Source organism: Centroberyx affinis, unplaced genomic scaffold, assembly GCF_046629955.1.
Source record: "Centroberyx affinis isolate AG114_WGS23_722 - 3 ecotype Tasmania unplaced genomic scaffold, CSIRO-AGI_Caff_v1 ptg002955l_1, whole genome shotgun sequence".
Taxonomy (NCBI): domain Eukaryota; kingdom Metazoa; phylum Chordata; class Actinopteri; order Beryciformes; family Berycidae; genus Centroberyx; species Centroberyx affinis.
This window is the reverse complement of record NW_027281070.1, coordinates 297,215-316,542: the sequence shown is the minus strand read 5'-3', so window position 1 is coordinate 316,542 and position 19,328 is coordinate 297,215. Positions and strand designations below refer to the sequence as shown.

Genomic DNA, 19,328 nt, shown 5'->3' with positions numbered 1-19,328 from the left:
CTCCTAAATCCCGCTCGTTTGATTGGTGCGGAGCAGAGCGGGCGACGCCTAGAGACTGACCGCTGACGGTGGGGCCGGATACGGGTGTGTGTCTCGGGAGGTGCTGCGGTTTGAATGGGAGTCAAGGTGGGGACAGGAAATCAACGGAGGCCCGGCTGGAGGGAAGGCCTCAGACTTGGTCAGTCCTGGTGGGGGGGGGGGGGGGTTGAGGTCTGATTCAGACTGGGTGTGGAATCAGGAAGTAGTGATACAATCTCGGGACGGGACTTGGGCAGGTCGGACGGGGCGGGAGGAGGCGGGAGACGGGGTCGGAGACAGTGCTGTTTATAGGCTGCAGCCCAGCTGCTTGGCCATCTCCTGAGTGTCCTGCAGGCGGCGCAGGCTGGCGCTGGAGTAGCCCTCGTCGCTACAGCTGCTGCGCAGGCTGCCCCGCTCGTCCCCTGAGTCGCTCACGCTGCTGGTGCTCCACTCCAGGTCGCCCAGCAGGTAGTCCGTCCCCTCCACGTCCACGTCCAGGTCTTCTGTTGGCACACAGGGGACACGGCATTCAGACGGACAAATTACAACTCTCCCGGCTCTGAATCTACTATGAGGAACTAGCGCTAGGAGAGAGGAAAAACTGATACTGCAGGTTCTGTCTTTGGCTTCTACAGTCTCTGCTACTCAAGGTTCACACTAGTGATTATTTCACTGCAACTTCAAGGCCCCGCTTAGTAATGGCAGGCACCGCTATGCCGACGCCGGCAAATCTCAGCAAATGTTTACTTTGATGAGGTTATTTCAGTGCACCGCAGCACACAGAAGTCTGCTTTGTTTACGCTGAATTTGCCTGATAAAGAGGGATGGAATTATTAAAATCGGTTTTTGCCTCATTTTGTCCCCAGTCCATATCAATAATGCACATAATTATGTACCACAAAACTAAGATACTAAAAAAATGCTGCATGCTTTGCATCATTTCATTGCAAATTTCACTGACATGCTTTTGAGTTAACTTAGGGGTATTTCAGGTCAAATAAAAAAAAGAATGTAAAAATCTTGTATCTTGTAACCTCTGTATCTTTGACGATGCAAAATCAAATGACATGCAAATTAATGCACATATCCAGCTATCCTTGCTCTACAAATTTGCCTCCAGGACACCATATTGGATTTTCCACCTTTCTGAGTTTCCTGAAAAACAGTTACCCCCCCCCCCACTAAGGCTTTTTCGTTATTATTTTGCACATTCTGATTTATGGGAAGACGGCTATGAACCACATGACAAGAGGCTCTGGATTTCCTTGAGCTTCCCTGCGCACCGTCAAAGCTTCTTTTATATTTTCTTGAAATCTGTGAATAATTCAATAAATACATTTCAAAAAGGGCCGGTCCACTGAGAGACTTATTCCTGTCCCGCACAATAAACAACCACAAAGAGACGTACTATTTGTTACTGATGGGCCCAGAGAGGAATTTGCATCATTCGTGGGGGATGAAATATTCACTGTTGCCTTGTTTTTCATCTGGATTCGCCTGCTCAGTCCACTATCTAATATGTTTTTTTTCTCCCCTGGGTGTGTGCGAGGCTCACCCTGGTCGGAGTCGGACTTGTCGGAGGACAGGGTGGAGCCGGTGCTGTCCATGCGGGTCCTCTCCACCCCCAGCTGCTCCAGACGCCTCCTCAGGTGTCTCTGCTCCCGCTGTAGCTGCTCCAGAGTGTGCTGCGATCTCCTGTCGCTCTCCTCCAACTTCTGCAAGGGGGGGGTGGGTGGGGTGGAAAAAAACACAAAAACATATGGAGGTTTGGTTGTGTATGTGTGTTCCAGTGGCGGCTTATCTAGGACATTTAGGTCAGTCGCTCGGACACACGATACGAACGTATGCACTTATCCACTTAAGCGGTCAACAAATTGCCCTCTTCACACTGATTACGCCGAGTACCACACACACACACACACAAACCTTGATGTGATCTTTGGCCTTCATCAGCAGGCTGAGGGTGGTGTGCCTGTTGGCGTCTGGTCCCAAGGGAACGAGGGATTTCAAGCGCTCTAAACACAGCCGTAAATGTGCCCGTCTGTAGAGAGAAGGGGAGAAACGCAGAAAGAGAGAGAGAGAGAATATGTCATACATCATCAGCCCTTTTCCTCTTCACAGACAGAAAAAAACAAGCATGTAATTTGTGATGTGCTGTGACCTATTAGGCTCAATGAAATGAAATACAAAAGCCTAATACGGCTAACTGGTTACTTAAAACAGTGCATCCTATTAAATGTTTTCATACAGTGAGGATACATTTATCAGTGAAGTCCTGCATACTGAGTTCATCAGAGTTATCATTAATGCCACTGGGATCAATAGGTATAGACAATGAAAAACAGCCAATCAAGACAGGGGGAGGTGCTTAAATGACATAACCAACCAATAGGAAACTCTCTCCCGAGTTCAACAAGGCATCACTCCTGTCAACGCAAATTCGGGATCAATAGATATCGATGATGAAAACCAGCACAAATTGTTTTGAAATTTCTGGGACGAACCGACAAACCTATACTAGTTGTATACTATATTATTGACATCATCTGCCCAATGAAAATCTTTTGCTCCCTCTTCATATTTACATTTCTCTTTCACTAGCCTCAGCTCCACTCCATTTCCTCCTGTGCAGCTATCACTCTGCCGCTCTAAGCTGGCCGCCTTGGCAGCTGCTGGGGTGTGGTGGGTGTTGGTGACCACATGAACCCTCTGTTACACAACACACACCTCCAGCCCCAGCCTCAAGTGAGTGTGTACGTGCCCGTGTGTGTGTGTGTGTGTTTTGGTGAGCGGGGCGTGTATACGTCAGACTCTTCCTCAGCGTAAAAACTGGTCGCGGCGGCTCAAGGCTAGACGAGCTGTTCATTTATTGAATGCTGCGAAGCAAATCCTGATCTCGAGTGTCACTGTGGAAAAGAGCAGCCGCGTTTGAGTTAAAAGTTTATTCAAATCAGACACCGGGGGAAGAGGAGAGGGACTGATTTGGCTGCGGGGCAGAGGACGCACACGAATATAATCTCACCCCTTGCCCTTTCGGAAACACACACAAACACACACGCATGCACGCACGCGCACACGTCCAAAGTGCAGCCCACACACGCACATACAAAGCAGCGCTGAGACCAGGTGCCTATTCCTCAGCTGACTCAGTCCAAAAGGGCAAGCAGACTGCCATTACGTAACATGGAAATGCCCTCGTCCGTGTTGTTCTGACATAATCGGCGGGGCCAGCTAATGTTTGTTAAACAATGTTGACGAGCAGCAGACTCAACAGATACTACGGGCGTGGCAGAAACACGCGGCGCTATTTCAGCAACAGGTTATTCTGGTTCAGTGTGGCTTCGGTGGAGTGTGTCAATAGGTGAGTATGTATATAGGCTTATGGGCTCGCCTGTCTCTCAGCCCCGGGCCGGCACCTACATTTCTGTGTCCCAATTCTATACCTCTTTTTCCCCCCTCGGGCACTGTGTGGATTTAAATGCACGGGAGCGGCCCGTGTGCACCTGCTCAGACCGGCGCCTCGCTGCCACGCGGCTAACCGAGGTGAGCGTGTGAGTCAAACGCGCCGTAAATGTGTTACATCACGCGCCGGCACCCCGGGTCGCTCCTCGCAGCCACAATGGTGTTTTTCACACCGGCGTCCCAGCTGCTAAAAACTACAACTAGGTCAGCGTGGTGCACCGTGGCCGACCGGCAGTATATGACCCCGCTCTCCTCACTCTTGCCCTTTGACCCCCAACAGTAATTGGCCAAGACCGGCTGGGAGGAACTCGCACGCAAAAAAGGTGTGGTGGTGGCTGGAGTCGTGTTACGTGGACACAAACACACAAACACACACACACAGCCTTGGCCATAGGAACAGGATGTTACTGAACAAACGTGTGTATGGAGATCACACTGAGCCAGTATTGCTGGAGTCTCTCTTTCTCACATGATGGGAGGGGGATGGGTCTCACTGCTCCTCTGGCTTGCTAGCAGTGGGTCGCCATGAGTAATTTACTATGTGACTATGATGGCTTTCTATCATTAAGCTACTGGTGGGAGAAACTGGCTGTGGGCTAAGAATGTACCCAAGTGTAATACGAAGGGATACGCTCGTAAGTTTGACTTACTGCTAGTGTGTCGGGTTTATTAGGCGTGAGGCTCCACACATGCACACACGCACACATGCACCGCACAGTCCTAAATCCCAGGCAGAGGCCTCAGTGCCATATATTATTCAGGCTGTCCACTGAGCCGCTGGTTTGGATCAATTAGCACAGGCAGCATGGAGGCACTGAGAGGGACAGGGGCCCAGACAGCAGAGAGGACAATACTAAAGTCTGCCTAGGAAAAGACAGCACCAGCATCATTTTGGTTTTGGCTCATTGCCAACAAGGCATAGCCTGGAATCAAAATTGCTGGTGCTAAAGCAAAATCACTTCGCTCCATGTTTTGGGTTACAAAACCACTTTTTATTCAACATAGACCATTTAATGTTCTATTCAAATGTTTCCACATTTGTACATTGAGTGCTGAACTGACCCACTTGAGTGACGCCCCGTCCCTTGCTATCACCCATGAGCCGGCTCCTCTGGCCTTGCCGAGTGTGAGTCTGTGACACGTGTTTATCATATGGGTGAGGCCTATAGCGGTTAGAGAAGAAGTCACCGGTTTGATTGCCACATTGTCCTTGAGCAAGACACTGAACTCTTTCCAGGTCACTCATTGTGAGTAAAAAAAAAAAGTATGAAATCTGTACTCACGGTAGTTGTGGAAACAGAAATTACAGTGTGGTAGCAGCTGTGGCTTTTTGTGATTTTTTAAGTTAGTGAAACCGGAATAGCGCCCCAACCCTGTGGAGGCTTTGTATTTCCATCACAAATCTCCAGACAGTAACAACTGGACTAGGAAAGGAGAGATATCTGCAAAACATACGAGTCATAAGGATGGATCCATACAGCAATATTATAGCAGAAAATGAAAGGTCTGATTAAAGTACATTTGTTTCCAAATTTAGGTTACTGAGACACAAAAACTATCCAAACCCTCCTCCACAACACTTGGAGTTGTAGCTTGAACAGAGTCAGCCCAGTTACGCAATGTGTAGCTGGTAGTGACCAGTGCTTCTCCATTAGCGCCAACTGACATTAACAATGAACCAAAAGCAAAATTACATCAATTATATGTTTCAACAGTGATGCCACACTCAGCTTAGGCCTTTTGATGTCCCTTTTTGGACTGGTTTAGCTATGTTACACTCCAAAGCGCTCTGTTCTTTCCAATGTTCAATGTAGTACACTGCCTTAATATTCGGGATACTCAAGCATTTTGTTTATGGCCCATGTAAACGCTATATCCCTGGAAACCTTGATATGGTACCTGGGATATTCTAATATTATCCGGGATAATGACGATGTTAACATGTTCTCACGCTCACTGCTGGTTTTCCTCGTCCGCAAAAAGCACATTGTAGTGGCTTACATTGCCATCTAATTTACTGGCAGGACAGACAGACAGAATTTCTGTTTATTGATGGGTACATGGATACTGGGATATTTGAGAATGGGTTATTAAAGGTCCATGTGAACAGCCTATCCTTAACCAGGATATGAGCCACTATCTCTAATACTGTGTGCATGCACATTAATAGGCCATGTATTAATGTCCCTTTCAACACAGTAAATGTATTGTTTATGTAAAAAATGAATATCATATATGGTGCTTTTAATGTCCAAGAAATAATCTAGACCTGACTCACTCTGTTGTGTAATATAATATTTCGTCAGCTCTTCCCAATCTGATCTAAGCCTATACTTTCCATCGACATTCACTGATTCATAGAGACTTTTCCATGGTGATAGTGGGGGAGGGATTTGGGTGGCGTGAGCTGGTATTCTTAGGAATTGAAGAACAGCACCGACCCACGCACACACACACACACACACACACACAAACACACACACAAACACACAAGATGAGAAATTCCACATACCTGTTTTTTTCCATTTCATTGTGCGTAGACCTGCGGAGATAAAAAAAGAGACACGTATGAGAACCCATCAGCACACATAATAACCAGCCAGGAGCCGGCATTACAGCGAGATTGAACAGTGTAAGGTTTCCCCTCTCTGTGTGCCATCGCTGCAGTCCAAGGCCATATTGCAGAGAGAGAGCGAGAGAGAGAAGGGGCTGTGTGGGAGTTTATGAGCAGTCAGAACGCCTAACAAAATGAGATTCTAGGAGAAAGGAAAGAAAAAAAAAAAGGCTGGGTATTCTGATGCCCAAGGCTTGTTTTATGGAGGAAACTTGTGCTTTTTCAGTATGACACACACACATACACACACACACACACACACACACACACACACACAGAAACATGGTGAGGAGCCCAGGGGTAAACTTAGTAACAGTAACCAGAAACATCAGACAGGGGCAGGAGTGCTTTAAGTTGACAGTGGAGGTGAATCAGGGCTAGTGTGTGCGTGTGTGAGTGAGAGTCCTGTGGGGAGGGGGGGGTGATGACAGCAATGGGCCCCGGCAGAGCTGAAGGTGCAGGGGCTATTCTGGGAGCTGGGTGGGGGGGGTCATCCCTGGTGGGGGGTGGGGAGGTCAGGTGGAGGTGGAGGAGGGTTTAGGATAGCGAGAGAGAGAGCTTCTTCTCTGCCCTCTGCCCTCCGTTTCCACCCCCCACGCCCCATACACCGCGCTCAGCCCGGGCGCGTTCCTTCCAAAAACTGGACTTGACCCGCTTTCTGGATCCCTCCTGGCTGTGTGTGTCCTCGAGTCTGTCCCTGCGTGTGTGTGTATGTCTGTGAGTGTCTGGATGATGCAGCTCTAACACTGCAATGCAGGAGTCAGAGTGGCCACTAGCACACCTCCATCTCTCAGTTACCTTCAGCACTGTGTCTATCTCTATCTATCTCTCTCTCTCTCTCTCTCTCTCTCTCTCTCTCTCACCAGGGCCACATTCCTCTGCTGGGGCAGACGGCCGCTGGTGACATAACAGTGCTAGCAGGGAAATGATCCCAGTTATTAAGTAAGGCTAGTGGTTAGGCTCCGGGACCCCTCCCACCCCCGCCCGGCCCAAACACCCTATACGTACCCCTCTACATGGTGACTCTACCCACTGCACCCATGACGCGCGGTTACTGTACAGCAGACATGGGCTGAAATGGAACACCCGGTCTAGCACATATAGGGCAAGGTAACCCTACTCTGACAGAGTAATACTGATTACAACAGCAATATTGAGTAATACTGGATAATGAGTATTTACATGTTGAGTAATATTGGATAATGAGTATTTACATTTTGAGTAATACTGGATAATAAGTATTTCCATGTTAAGTAATACTGAGTAATATTGGATAATGATTATTTCCATATAAAGTAATATTGGATGAGTATTTCTAATGCCTATACTGAGTAATGTTGGATGATGAGAATTTCCATTGCTTTAGTACATGAATGCAGAGATTAGACTGGAGCTGTTGTCATTAAATCACATTGGACTCCTGTACTGTTTATGTACACTATACTGACTACTGAGCATTTCCTCAGGCTTGGTCTATCGCTTGGACACTGGGACTAGGTGGGAAGTCTTGTTCTAAGCTGTAAGCCAGTGTTTCCCAACCCAGTCCTCAAGGACCCCTTTTCCTGCAAGTAGTGGTTCCAGCTCTACTCTTGTGCACCTGATCCAGTTAAGGTCTTAATGCTGATTGGTAGAGACAGATCTACCTGAACAGAGCAGCATGAAAGTGTGTAGGCCCCATTGGGATCAGGTGTGCAAGAGTAAAGATGGAATAAAAACTTGCAGGACAGGGGGTCCTTGAGGACTGGGTTGGGAACCACTGCTGTAAGCCACCATCTTGACTACACTGCACTGGATCACTGCACTGTACCACTGTAACGTTATGTATGACTATTTCCTCAGGCTCTGTCTAATACGTTGCAGGGAAGGAAATCAACTTCCTCATCTACCGGTCAAGGTAAAAATTCAGCAGCCACTTTCGTTATTTTACCAGACAGATTGCTTCTTTTTTTAAACAGAAAAAGAGATTGGCTGGTTACTTGCCAAAGTGGCTGGTAGAATAGAGAAAAACAACCAGCCACTGCCAAAATTTTGCAGCATTTTGGCTGGTGGTTGGTGGTATTTTCCCACCCTGATATAATTGCTCTGAGATTAGATGGGGTGTTTTCTCAAAAGCCACCATGTAGGCTAGATCAGTGACAAAATCTGATCAGATGGGGATCTGTGGGCTAATGTGTGCCTGTCTGGGGGTCCTTAACATGAAAACGCTTGAGGACCCTTGGGTTAGATTATACTGGACCGCTGCTTTCAATGCATGGTATCACTGAGATTCAGCAGTGTTCCTATCATTCGGCTCGGTCTACAACTTGGGAGTCTGAGACTAGTTTAATCTACCATTAGACTGTATACCACCATATCACTGCCATGTTGATCTGAAGCCAAGACAGCCACATTAGACTGAACAACAACACAGGGTGGTGAGCATGGGAAGGCTGCAGTTGTCCACACAGTAAGCATGGCAAGATCACTGTATGGTTTCCATAGTGCACCATAGTTGCACATGCTGTGTGCGTGTGTGTGTGTGTGTGTGTGTGTGTGTGGGGAGTGGGGGAGGACTCTCTCCATCTATGTAATGAAGGAGCTGGTGCTCTCCATTGCCTGCCAAGAGCGAGAACAGAACAGGAAAGACAGAGAGGGAGGAGGAGGTGAAGAGTGAGAGAGAGAGAGAGAGAGAGAGAGAGAGAGAGAGAGAGAGAGAGAGAGAGAGAGAGAGAGAGAGGAGGGGGATGGGGAAGTCACTACTACTGACACACACACACACACCAGCACGGTGACTCCCTTCCCCCACTACTCACACATCCACGCCACGGGGAAACAACAGGAACTGGAGGGCTGGCTCTAGTGCTGGATGTACAGACTAGGTCGAGTGACTTCAAATGGGGGCTGCCTGCCCTACATTTCACAAAGGTTCAGCAGCAACAAAAAACCCCATCATCCTATCATGCCTTTTCATTAATGATCAGCTCTTCCAGGACAAATTCCACCCTTCCCCATAGGGGCCAAATCACTCAGTCATTGTGCTGGTCTGCTTGTTAATGATCAAGGGCCAACATTATACAGTACCAAATCCAATCAACTAGGCTGCACGGAGACCCCTATTAACAGCAAGTGTGTCTGTCTTGCCCTTAAACAATAATGTATAATAGGCTAGCTGATCAAGAGGTTCTAGCTGACAGAGGTTGTTGTGGCACTTGGAAAAAAAAAAAGAGCATCAAGCTATTAAACTATAGTAATGCTGCAGATCACAAACAGAAGTATCAACACTGGACAGCTAAGGACGAACCTGCTGCGGTTAGTAGTCTACTTGATACCATACCAGACTAGGCCCATATTGTCCTCACTTCCCATGTGTAAACACACTGTCCCAGCTAAACATGTAAAGGCATGCCCCGAGTTGAAAGCAGGACTTGCAACATACAGCACCCACTGTCATCTAATGCATGGAATATTAGGTGAAGCAGTGGAAGAGGCAGCCAATCTTTCCATCTCGGACACTATGCTTTTCTCACTGTACATCATCAATGCTGCCGAGGCTGAAAGACCTAATCCTGGCTGAACGGGCTAAACCAAATATTTCAATAACATCAAGTTCCTTTTACCAGGCAGTTTTGGGTGCATATAAATATGTATATACAGACTGAATGTAGAAAATATTAGGGACACATACTCTTACACAGATGAGGTGAATCCAGGTAAAAGCCATTATCCCTCGCTACCATTCACAAAGGAGATGTAGATAAAAAAAAGAAGCAGATGAGTTAGAGAAGGATTTTAACCTTTGAGACAATTGAGATGTGGAATGTGAGGGGCTACAAATCAATACCAGGAGGTTGTTCCTAATATTTGCTACACTCAGTGTAAATACATGCACCCAAGTCTATGGGTGTGGCAGTGTCCTGACTTTACATCTGTGGTTATTAAAGCTGGATGTACACAAGGTTAAGGTGGATCATGGGCCTATATATAAAAGCACATGTCCCCGCTTTACCCCATGCGCATCCACCCTTTGATATCCGCAGATCTAAAGTTACTGTCCTGCACACACACCGAACCTGACACTGTTTAATTGGCTAGGTAACTGTTCCCAGCCAGGCATCCTAGTAATCTGCATAACAATACCATCGTTCGCTGATGTGTGTATGTCTGAATGTGTGTGTGTGTGTGTGTGTGTGTGTGTGTGTGTGTGTGTCTGGTTGTGTCCGTCCAGGTGACTGGAGCTGTCAGGACTTGTCCCTCACTGAACTGTCTTCTGCAGCAACCTTGACTGACCCAGGCTGTCTTGATAAGTGGCCATTCGCCTCAAGCCAGACTGATGTTTGCTGCTGTCAGTCACACGCTGCAGAGAACTCTACAGGAAGTCAAAACATGGCCCTAGCCCAACAACCAAACAAACACACACTCTCACACACCCTTTTCAGCCATAGCTTTGTACAGGGAGGCGAAGCAGGAAAAACAAACCAGTAGGACACACACTCAGCCAGCACTCATAGACAGAGATAGGTCTCAAATGATGTTTTTTTTTGATCGGTGAGACGAAACTAAATGTATTGTAAGAACTGATAACTTTGTAATGCATTAGGCATAAAGACAGAATAGCCAGTTAGTTAACAAATACCCAGATTTGTGTGTATCTACAGTATGTCAGTGTCTTTGGATCATTTACAGCCCCTTGAGTTGGGTGGGGCACATCTAAGGGTGGACTTTAAGGTTTGGGCACTAACCTGGTGCACCAGTTTGGCTGTCATCTCCAAACTCTTTCCATTTGTTTCAATTTCAGTTTTGGCTGGTGAGGTCAATGTTATACTACCCTGCTTTGACAGCTGCTAGTCACAAGTAAAAACATCCCTGAGCGCAGCATTCAAAAATGCAGAACAAAACACATTATAATGATGGCAAACATCAGATTTGTCACTACTGGCAGCAAATTATCATGTTTGACCTGTATAACAAACTGCCACCTTGGGGACAACGCATTAATCTGGCACTCAGTGAGAAAACACTTCAAATAGGGGTATGATGTATGATGACTGCCATGCTGAGCTGCAGAACTGCAAAGCCATAGATTCTGGGCAGAAAGAATCAGGTGAAGTCTTTACCTGCTACTTGTGTTTTTCTTGCTTTTGCTTTTCCGTTTCAAGCTGTCCCTCTCTTTACTGCTGGTGAAGGGTAGCATGGAGGCATAGCCGTGCTCAGCTTCTGCAAGCACATAAACAGCATATTGGTCACATGTACAGCAATTCGCCAATCTGGTAATGCAAAACAATATGGCCACAGTGAAAATTAAGACCGGGAAGAGGAGAGGACTGCAAAATTTACCATACTTAACATTTCTTTTCTTTTTTTTTTACCTTCAATAGCAATGTTTATGTTAAAGTGCAAGCATGCAATAGATAGATTTCATACAATATGTTTATACAGTGTTTTTTTCCTCCCAGCCTGGACAATGATGTCATCTTGAACTGGAGTAAACCCCACTAGCCAACCACAACAGAAGAAAAGGAGGGGGGCTCGCTTAGCCCTGCATGATCAAGCCTCCATGAAAACAATGTCTCCCTGCACATCTGATTGCATCTGGCAAATATGCATTAGCTCTTTCATCACATGTTCATTATCACATCAAGTGCATACACATGTATATATATATATCACACAAGTGTTTGAATACAGATTAACGTTTACTTTAGGGAGCCAGTGCGTTCTGCTCTATTGTTGTGCAAAATCCATACTTGCTTTAATGCATGGCCCAGTTATTTAATGTAAAAAATTAAAGGGCAGGACTGGACTCAAAATAGCTTATTTTCAAATGACAGGTGCATGAACTACCCTGGTTAGGAGAAGGCTGCCATGGTGGTATTTCATGAATAAAATGGACAGTAGCTAACGGTGCAATCATACTTTACCTCTTTCTCTGCGATCAAGGTACTCGGCTGCTTCGATCAACATCTGCACCATTCCGATCGCCGCCATTTTCAACAATAACACTGATATTATAACAATCCGAGGTGGGATTCCGTGGCTGTACACAACCTGCTTCCCTTGCTAAAGCTGACTCGCCTTGTATTCAGGTGGCTTGTTTTTCTGTGTCAGTTAATGGTTGAAATGCGAGAGTACCATTAAAGGGATTAGCCAACTTGCAGTGTATCAAATTAGGTTTTTTGAGCTGAAGTTTGTGACACAGCACCAATCAGTTCGACAAGCTGAACTAGTTTATTGACTAACGTTGGTTAAAATGGTTCCAGGGTTTAGCTGTCTGGTCAAGGCTGACGCTAACACTTCTTCAATACATAAGGTTGCGTTACCCCTTTAGCAGCACGCTATGTTAACCAACTAGCGTTAATGTTTTCTTGGCAAGTCTCCGGAAAAAAAAACAGCTTGTTGACAAAACAAAAAAGGAAGGCTGTTGGATGTTTAAAAAGAAGAATTCGGCTATTGTTCTGCTTGGCAAAAAATGACAGCGCTGGCTAGTGAGAAGTTGCCAAATTAACGATGAGGGTTCTTGCTAGCTCGATCATATGTCGTAAAGAATCAGCCAATCAAAGTAAGTTAAACGTCGGCCAGTTCAACTGTCATAGACTTGCCTGAAGTAAAATGATTAGAAAAATGAGCTAGCTATCTTAAACTTCCACCGACGATGTCATCCAACCTTATCGGTTCAGAGCTATCTGGCTGGCTAGTTTTGTGCTGGTTTAGCGTTGATCACGCGTGATACGTCTCGTTGGACAAGCAGATAGCGACTGACATCAACAGAGGAACAGTGAGTGTTTATCAAACTGCTTCCAAAATAGTGGCTTGTTGATCTGGACGACAGCTAGCTACTGTACTTTGCCACAAAGCTTATGTGTGCTGAGATATGATTGGGTACTGGAGATAACAAACGGAACTCCTATTGGACATTGAAACAATCGGTCAACGATCAAACCGAAAGGGTCCGTGCTGATAGAAACTGGGTGCCTGGTTCGGCCATTTTGGTTCCAATCGACATTCGTTATAGCGTACTATACGGAGCCAAAATGGGCCTTGTTTCTGCACAACATACTGGCTCGCCATGATTGGATGTTTTCCGATGAACGTGGTAGCCATTGGGCGATAAGCACCACGTGACAACGGTGACTACAGTGACAACACCCCTGTTTTTGACAGAAGGCACACCCCTTTGCCATGCTGTTTCGCGGTGTATGGCAACGATTGGTTTTCGGTGTGTTGTTTGTCTTATTTCGAGACCAGTGATTGGAGAGATTCACATGCTGTCGTACTATTGGTGTGTCTTGCTTCTCCAATGAGAAAGAATATCCGTTCAGGCCTACGCCCATTGCTTTTAGAAGCATGATTGACATTACAAAAAATATTAAATGTTGGTTAAATTATAAGGTTAACTCACAAGATTGAGAAGATTGAATACGATCAAGAGTGGGTGATTTTCCATGGAAAAAAAAAAAAAAAAAAAAATATATATATATATATATATATATTTTTTTTTTTTTCTAAAGGATACTAGCATGCACCCAGACATACTGCTTTTGATTAAATACAACAATTTACTCATAAACTGCCAGTTGTATGTTATAATTACATTGAAATATGCATGTAAGAAGAAGTGCTGGTGGTATCTGTGTATAATCATGAAAGGATTGAAGCTACACAATTTTAAAACATTTTTATTTCAATGGAAACACCTTACACCTCAATAACAAGTAGTTCCATGCATTGTGTCCACATGGGTTCTCTTATCGATACTCAGCTGTGGCTTACGGCATAAGCTAATATTTACACTTTTGTGTTCGGTTATTAAAGGTATATACAGAATTTTTGCATCACACAAAACTGGTAAGAAAAACAACCAAGCAAAAACTACTGGCACAAAACCATCCACTGCTGTGAGGGGAGAACTATCAAAGGTTTACTTCTTGGGTATCTGGAGCTGTTGCTACCTTCAAGCGATAAAGTCCAGTGGTCGGTTGAATCCACCTTTTCTGTTCATGTACTGCCTAGGAAAATAAATATATAAAAAAAAAAGAAAAACATTACATCACTGTTACCCTTGCAACACTTGCACATTACGTCATCGAGCACCAATGGGAGAGCCAAGATCTCTGCATAGAAACACCTGCAGAGGTGATTGGCTGCCATAACACTGGTTGATGCTGAGAGCGCTCACTGTGAAGAGGACTGAAAAAGTTGCTGTTTTTTTAACCCAACAACCTGGTCAACGATTAGCTTTTTAACAAACAACTTGAAACAGATCACAGACAGTGTACTAAAACTAGGTGTTAAGAAACATGTCCAAAAGTGTCTATGTGGTCTGTGCTCAGTATTTTATAAAGCAGCTCCAGCCATCTGACAACTTTCTTTCTTTTTTTTTTATTTCTTTTTTTTTTTAAATGAGGTCTTTACGTACCTGTATTTTCTCTTCTGGGACACATTGATAGCATGTGCATTGACCGATCCGTCAGTCTTCTTCCCCTGTTTGAAAACACAATTATTGCCTCTCAAATACCGTACAAAACCTATTTTGTTGGAGTGGGTTGAGCAGAGCTGATTCATTAATGGTTGAAACATGATTTACCTTCAAATATATTTATGTACCAGAGGTTTAAATATATATTCCAGTTGACATGATTCAGTTAGACAAAATATTAATTAAAGCTAGAGTATTACTAGTCCTTATATATAATACTTAGCCAAATTTGAGATCATTCAGAAGTAGTCTCAAAGTGCAGGCCCTTTGCAACCCATCTGAGACTAGCTTAATTGACTTTGACTATACTGATTTAAAAAAAAAAAGTGTTATACAGTATATATACTTTTGACCCACATGAAAAATCAATGAAATGTATTCTCTTGTTCATTTTGAGTGTAGAAGGCAACAGCCTGAATAAAGTGCGCCCTCTTGTGGCTGGTTAAACAATGTAAGGCAGCCTTGTGTTCTCACCTTTGTGGTGTCAAAGGAACCAAATCCCATCGTTTTCATCATCTCAATCTCCTCTTCTGTTTTGCCTTGCATGTCTTCCGCTGCAAAACAATGCAGAGTTTCAGATCCAATCAGGCCGTGAAACAAGCCCTCACAATTTCACTAGATTTGTTCCATCTGGAAGCTTCCTTAGAAAAAGTTGCAGAAAGTTGATTGAATCCTTTAAGAGCTAAGCAGATACAAAGTGTCAAAGCAGGCATGCACCAGTGTCGATAATGGAATCAGATATTGGGCCACTATCAGGCTAAAACAGGGTGTTAGAATTTCTCTGATACTAAAATCTGACACAAAGATCCATTGTATCTAAATTTATATTGTAAAAATTATGGATTGATATTTGATACTGGCCGAGACTTAGTGTTGCGTTCGCAATTGGAACTGTCATTGAAAGAGATTAATCATTTGGTCAAACATATCTTAACTTGCACTGCTGCCATATAATGCAATATATTCATCTGCTACCTGAGATCTGAATGGCCTTCACTGCCTTATCCTTGCCGTCTTTTCGGTCATCTTTCTGCCTCCCAGGAGAGAGGGAGGAGGAGCGGTGACGTCTAGGAGGAGACCTGCAGGCAAGACACAGAGGTGGCTGGAGGACGTGTTACCAAGACTAGTGAGGCCAGTCCTGCACCAAATTATATTCACAAACACTTCTGATGGTTTGTTTTAGTCTACTTAGGGGCCAGAAAAATGAGGTTAGCCACAAAGGACAAAGAGTGGCATGAAGTCACACGAAAGTATTTGAAAGACAATTTAGTAGACTTTTCTGTGACACTATCTGAATTGAGGTTCGACTGATATGGGTTATTGTAGGCTGACACTGAGTGCCAATTTAGTGCCAATATTCAATATCTTTAAATTTGACCATTGATATGCAAACAATAGCATTCAATGTTTCTCCCACAGTTGTATTCTTGGCAGTGTGGAAAAGCCTCTGAAAAGGCATTAAGACCGTGGGACACTAAAACACTATATAAGCTTGCCCGTCTGGTGCAGACTGCCATGAAGGTCATGGGTATTAAAGAACAGCAGTCCCTCCAATCAATATATGAGCAGTCTATCATCACACAGGCACAGAAAATACTGTCTGATCCATCTCATATTACCCCCTGGCAGACGTTACAGACTCCCTCATTGTAAACTCAACCGTTTTAAAAATAATCATTTGTGCCTACGTCAACTAAGTTTCTGAACAGCAGTGAGCAGTGGAGTATGAGGCTATAGGCGTTGTGCAATGTTACATTAAATGTGGCTAGAGAGGTTTATGCAATCATTTCTCATTAGTAGGCTACAGGGGTTGTGCGTTCAGTGCAATAGTTGCACAGTATGATGCAATGGGGTCGTGCAATAGGTTGCTATGCATTCTTTTGTATGTAGGAAGATGTATGTGAAATTGTACATGTTTGATTGTATGATGATGTGTATGATTGTATGTATCATGAGAAGTATGATGTGTATGGCACTGATGTTTTTATTAAGTGATACTGCAAGACAGAGTCCAAGACATATTTCAACAATAAAGTATATCTTATCTTAAATTATCTTACTTTATCAAAACCAAGGGTAATGATAATAACAACAGTAATAATAACAATACTCATGCATACTTGTGTGGAATCTGATCAAAATGTCACATTGAATCCAGGTTAAAAGCATATACAACCAGTGTATTATTGATCAATTTTACAATTCATATATACATAATCAAACAAACGATCAAATTAATCATATTGGAGGTGGACGACACTGACTAGCCAGTAACTGAGTTTTAATAAAGGGCCAATATCGGCGTGCCAATATATCGGTCTGACCATAATCTGAATGGTCCTGATGCGGTCCACTTCACCCATCTGGTACTCCAAGCAAGTTAAAACAATCCCTGAGAATCACTTGCAAATACTATTTAACGCAGGACAGATTACTGCAGTCAGTCATCTGAAAAAACAACCACTCTACTGTCTCTCTCTATTTCTGTCAGTTTACTAAACAGACAGAAAGACTTGAATGGTTGTCTCACCTTGAACGTCTCCTATGAGGAGACCGCGAGCGGCTCCTCCGGCGGTCTCGGTCCCGATCTCGAGAGCGTGAGCGCTCCCTCTCCCTGCGCCTTCGCTCGCGCTCCCTGGAAGTCGAGCGGGAACGCCGCCTCTCTGCAGGACAGGAGTGAATGATAACAGATGTTAGCTGTATACCAGAACTGTGGAATAATTAATGAGGCCTACTGGTATGCACAATAATATTGTTATCTAAATGACTGTGATGATGATTTAAGAGATTGTTTCATTTACTTTTTTGCATTTCTTTATGACATCTTTTGACTAATAGGCCTATGTGATACCTGGTATGCAATACATCCTATAAGAGTCCTTGGCAGCATGCAAGTTTCCTTTATCATTGAATATATTCTGTCACAAGATTTGTTCAAGAATTCAATTACTTACTTAATAACTATATAGAAAGAAAACTGAATTATAGCTAAATGATTGTGATGAGAATTTGGATTGTAAGGAAATGTGCTCTAAAACTGCCAATGCATTTAAATGAGCATTTCATTGTGCAGATATAATTGCCTTAATCTGAAAGTGTTTCACTTTAGGTCCCTGCAATGATGATGATGAAACTTGAATGGCTTTTCTAGGCCTAAAGGGTACGCAAGAGCTCATAACCATAGGTGTTCTACATGAAAGATAGGCTGGCAATGCAAACCTTCAAACCTCTTACTCTTGATGTGTAATTCATTGTAGGCTAATCTTTGCCTCACAAGGTAGAGTTCAGTCAGTATTTATTAAAATAAATTGTTTGAAATTGATTGCGAAAGTTGCCAAAGGGAAGATGCTGTTGATGCTGAGCAGTGAATATTATTTGTTGGCATTAAAATGTCAAATTTAGATATTGAATATTGACCCAAATTAAAGGCAGATTTGATGCAAAAACATCGGCATCCGTCTTCAAAAATGTATATTGGTCGACTGTAGTTTAAGTGACATGAATCAGCAGCCCACCAGTTAAAAGGATTCAACCTGGCCACGGATGTGTGTGTGACGTCATGACAGAATAAGTGAACAAGACGGGGAAATGGAGGAAACAAAGCACTTCAAAACATTCTTAAAGCTACCTTTGCAGCTGTTTCATGAGGCAAGACAACAATTCATCTTGGAGTTTAGTCAACGACAACGTGCACTACAGGTATTTTGGGGTGGAAAATGCAAAAAGTCCATTGCATAGCTTTAGCCTAACTTTATGCATTAATTTTGACCGCATTCGAACTGTGTAACGTTAAGTAAAAACGTTAAGGAATAACAGCGACACCTTGAGATAGGCTAGTCGTTCTGTGTTTTTAAACAGACAAGACATAGCTCGGCCTAGCGTTGTCCCAAACCGAGTGCTGCGAATGTGTTCGTCAAAATTAGCTAAGATGTGCCCGTGGGAGTCACTTTTGATACGATACGTCCTTATTTTCCTTGGTAGCTAATTAACCAACAATGCCACCTCTCTACATCCTCGATACGTTCTGTTCTCTCGAATGGAAAAATAATTTATTCTGGTGAATTCTGCATTCAAGTTATCCACCAAGAAGCACTTTATTTCAATAAAATCTCAGGACTAGAATTGGTTCACACTCCTCGCTCATTGACTGCCAGCCGCCGCGGTGTTATGGTGGAAGAAGATGGAAACAATTGGCGAACCGATTAAGTTCACATTTTATTGAACCAAGTGCTGCTTGGGGAATCACGTGTACGCCGAATCCTGAAAGGGTCTTGAATCAGATTTTAGGGGTGATTACTTTTGCCAATAAACAAAGCAACAGTAAATTGCCAGAATTTTGATTTGGTCTAACCCTAACCCACAGTGAAGGAAGCACGTCCGGGCTAACAGTCAGCTAACGATAAACAGTAAGTTAGCTCATAGTCTTTCTTACCTCGTCTTGGGGGAGTTCGACTCCGACTCCTGCCCATTTTCGTGCCCAATCAAATGTTAACGTGACCTGGTAGAACAACACAATTTACGACGAGAAACCTTGAGAAATTGGAGGTGTCTGCTCTGTAACGTATCGTCAATGCTAACACCAACGGAGCAGGCTTTTCTCAATCTGCCTTTAGAAGAAAACATCTATACTTCCGGTGTTCCTCCGCGACACAGCACCACCTACCGACCAGGAGGAGATTCATCCGCAACTCGTTGATATTGGAGTAGGTTACTTTTATTATTTCATTGCGTAGACTACTTAAAATGATCAAACTAATGCTGAATTTGTGCTCGAATAAATGC

General features: G+C 44.0%; 2 protein-coding genes across 4 annotated transcripts; both read right to left on the bottom strand.

The window, feature by feature from the left end:
- mxd1 (MAX dimerization protein 1) lies at positions 1-12,844 on the bottom strand. 3 transcript variants are annotated; one of them, XM_071536896.1, is made up of 6 exons: positions 11,992-12,844; positions 11,188-11,287; positions 5,993-6,022; positions 1,945-2,059; positions 1,574-1,733; positions 1-521 (listed from the first exon to the last, which is right to left on the bottom strand). In XM_071536896.1, the coding sequence occupies exons 1-6, from the start codon at positions 12,056-12,058 to the stop codon at positions 325-327; spliced, it is 669 nt and encodes a 222-aa protein (XP_071392997.1). In that variant the 5' UTR covers positions 12,059-12,844; the 3' UTR covers positions 1-324. The 3 variants fall into 3 exon arrangements, with proteins under 3 accessions (XP_071392997.1, XP_071392998.1, XP_071392999.1); XM_071536897.1 differs by having other exon boundaries at positions 1-518; XM_071536898.1 differs by lacking the exon at positions 5,993-6,022.
- An 892-nt stretch (positions 12,845-13,736) lies between these two features.
- snrnp27 (small nuclear ribonucleoprotein 27 (U4/U6.U5)) lies at positions 13,737-19,144 on the bottom strand. The gene is made up of 6 exons (XM_071536905.1): positions 18,979-19,144; positions 17,077-17,209; positions 15,522-15,625; positions 15,021-15,100; positions 14,487-14,551; positions 13,737-14,076 (listed from the first exon to the last, which is right to left on the bottom strand). Exons 1-6 carry the CDS (start codon positions 19,013-19,015, stop codon positions 14,022-14,024), a joined length of 474 nt encoding a protein of 157 aa, XP_071393006.1. The 5' UTR covers positions 19,016-19,144; the 3' UTR covers positions 13,737-14,021.
- Between the last annotated feature and the right edge of the window lie 184 nt (positions 19,145-19,328).

What these genes read in the sequence shown, in the direction of transcription:
- mxd1 (XM_071536896.1), bottom strand. Translation starts at nt 12,058, where the DNA reads ATGGCGGCGATCGGAATGGTGCAGATGTTGATCGAAGCAGCCGAGTAC. An exon ending in CCTTGATCGCAGAGAAAGAG is followed by an intron (nt 11,288 to 11,991) that starts GTAAAGTATGAT and finishes ATGTGCTTGCAG; the next exon opens with AAGCTGAGCACGGCTATGCC. An exon ending in AAGAAAAACACAAGTAGCAG is followed by an intron (nt 6,023 to 11,187) that starts GTAAAGACTTCA and finishes TTATCTCCGCAG; the next exon opens with GTCTACGCACAATGAAATGG.
- snrnp27 (XM_071536905.1), bottom strand. Translation starts at nt 19,015, where the DNA reads ATGGGCAGGAGTCGGAGTCGAACTCCCCCAAGACGAG. An exon ending in TCGAACTCCCCCAAGACGAG is followed by an intron (nt 17,210 to 18,978) that starts GTAAGAAAGACT and finishes CCTGTCCTGCAG; the next exon opens with AGAGGCGGCGTTCCCGCTCG. An exon ending in TCCCAGAAGAGAAAATACAG is followed by an intron (nt 14,077 to 14,486) that starts GTACGTAAAGAC and finishes TTATTTTCCTAG; the next exon opens with GCAGTACATGAACAGAAAAG.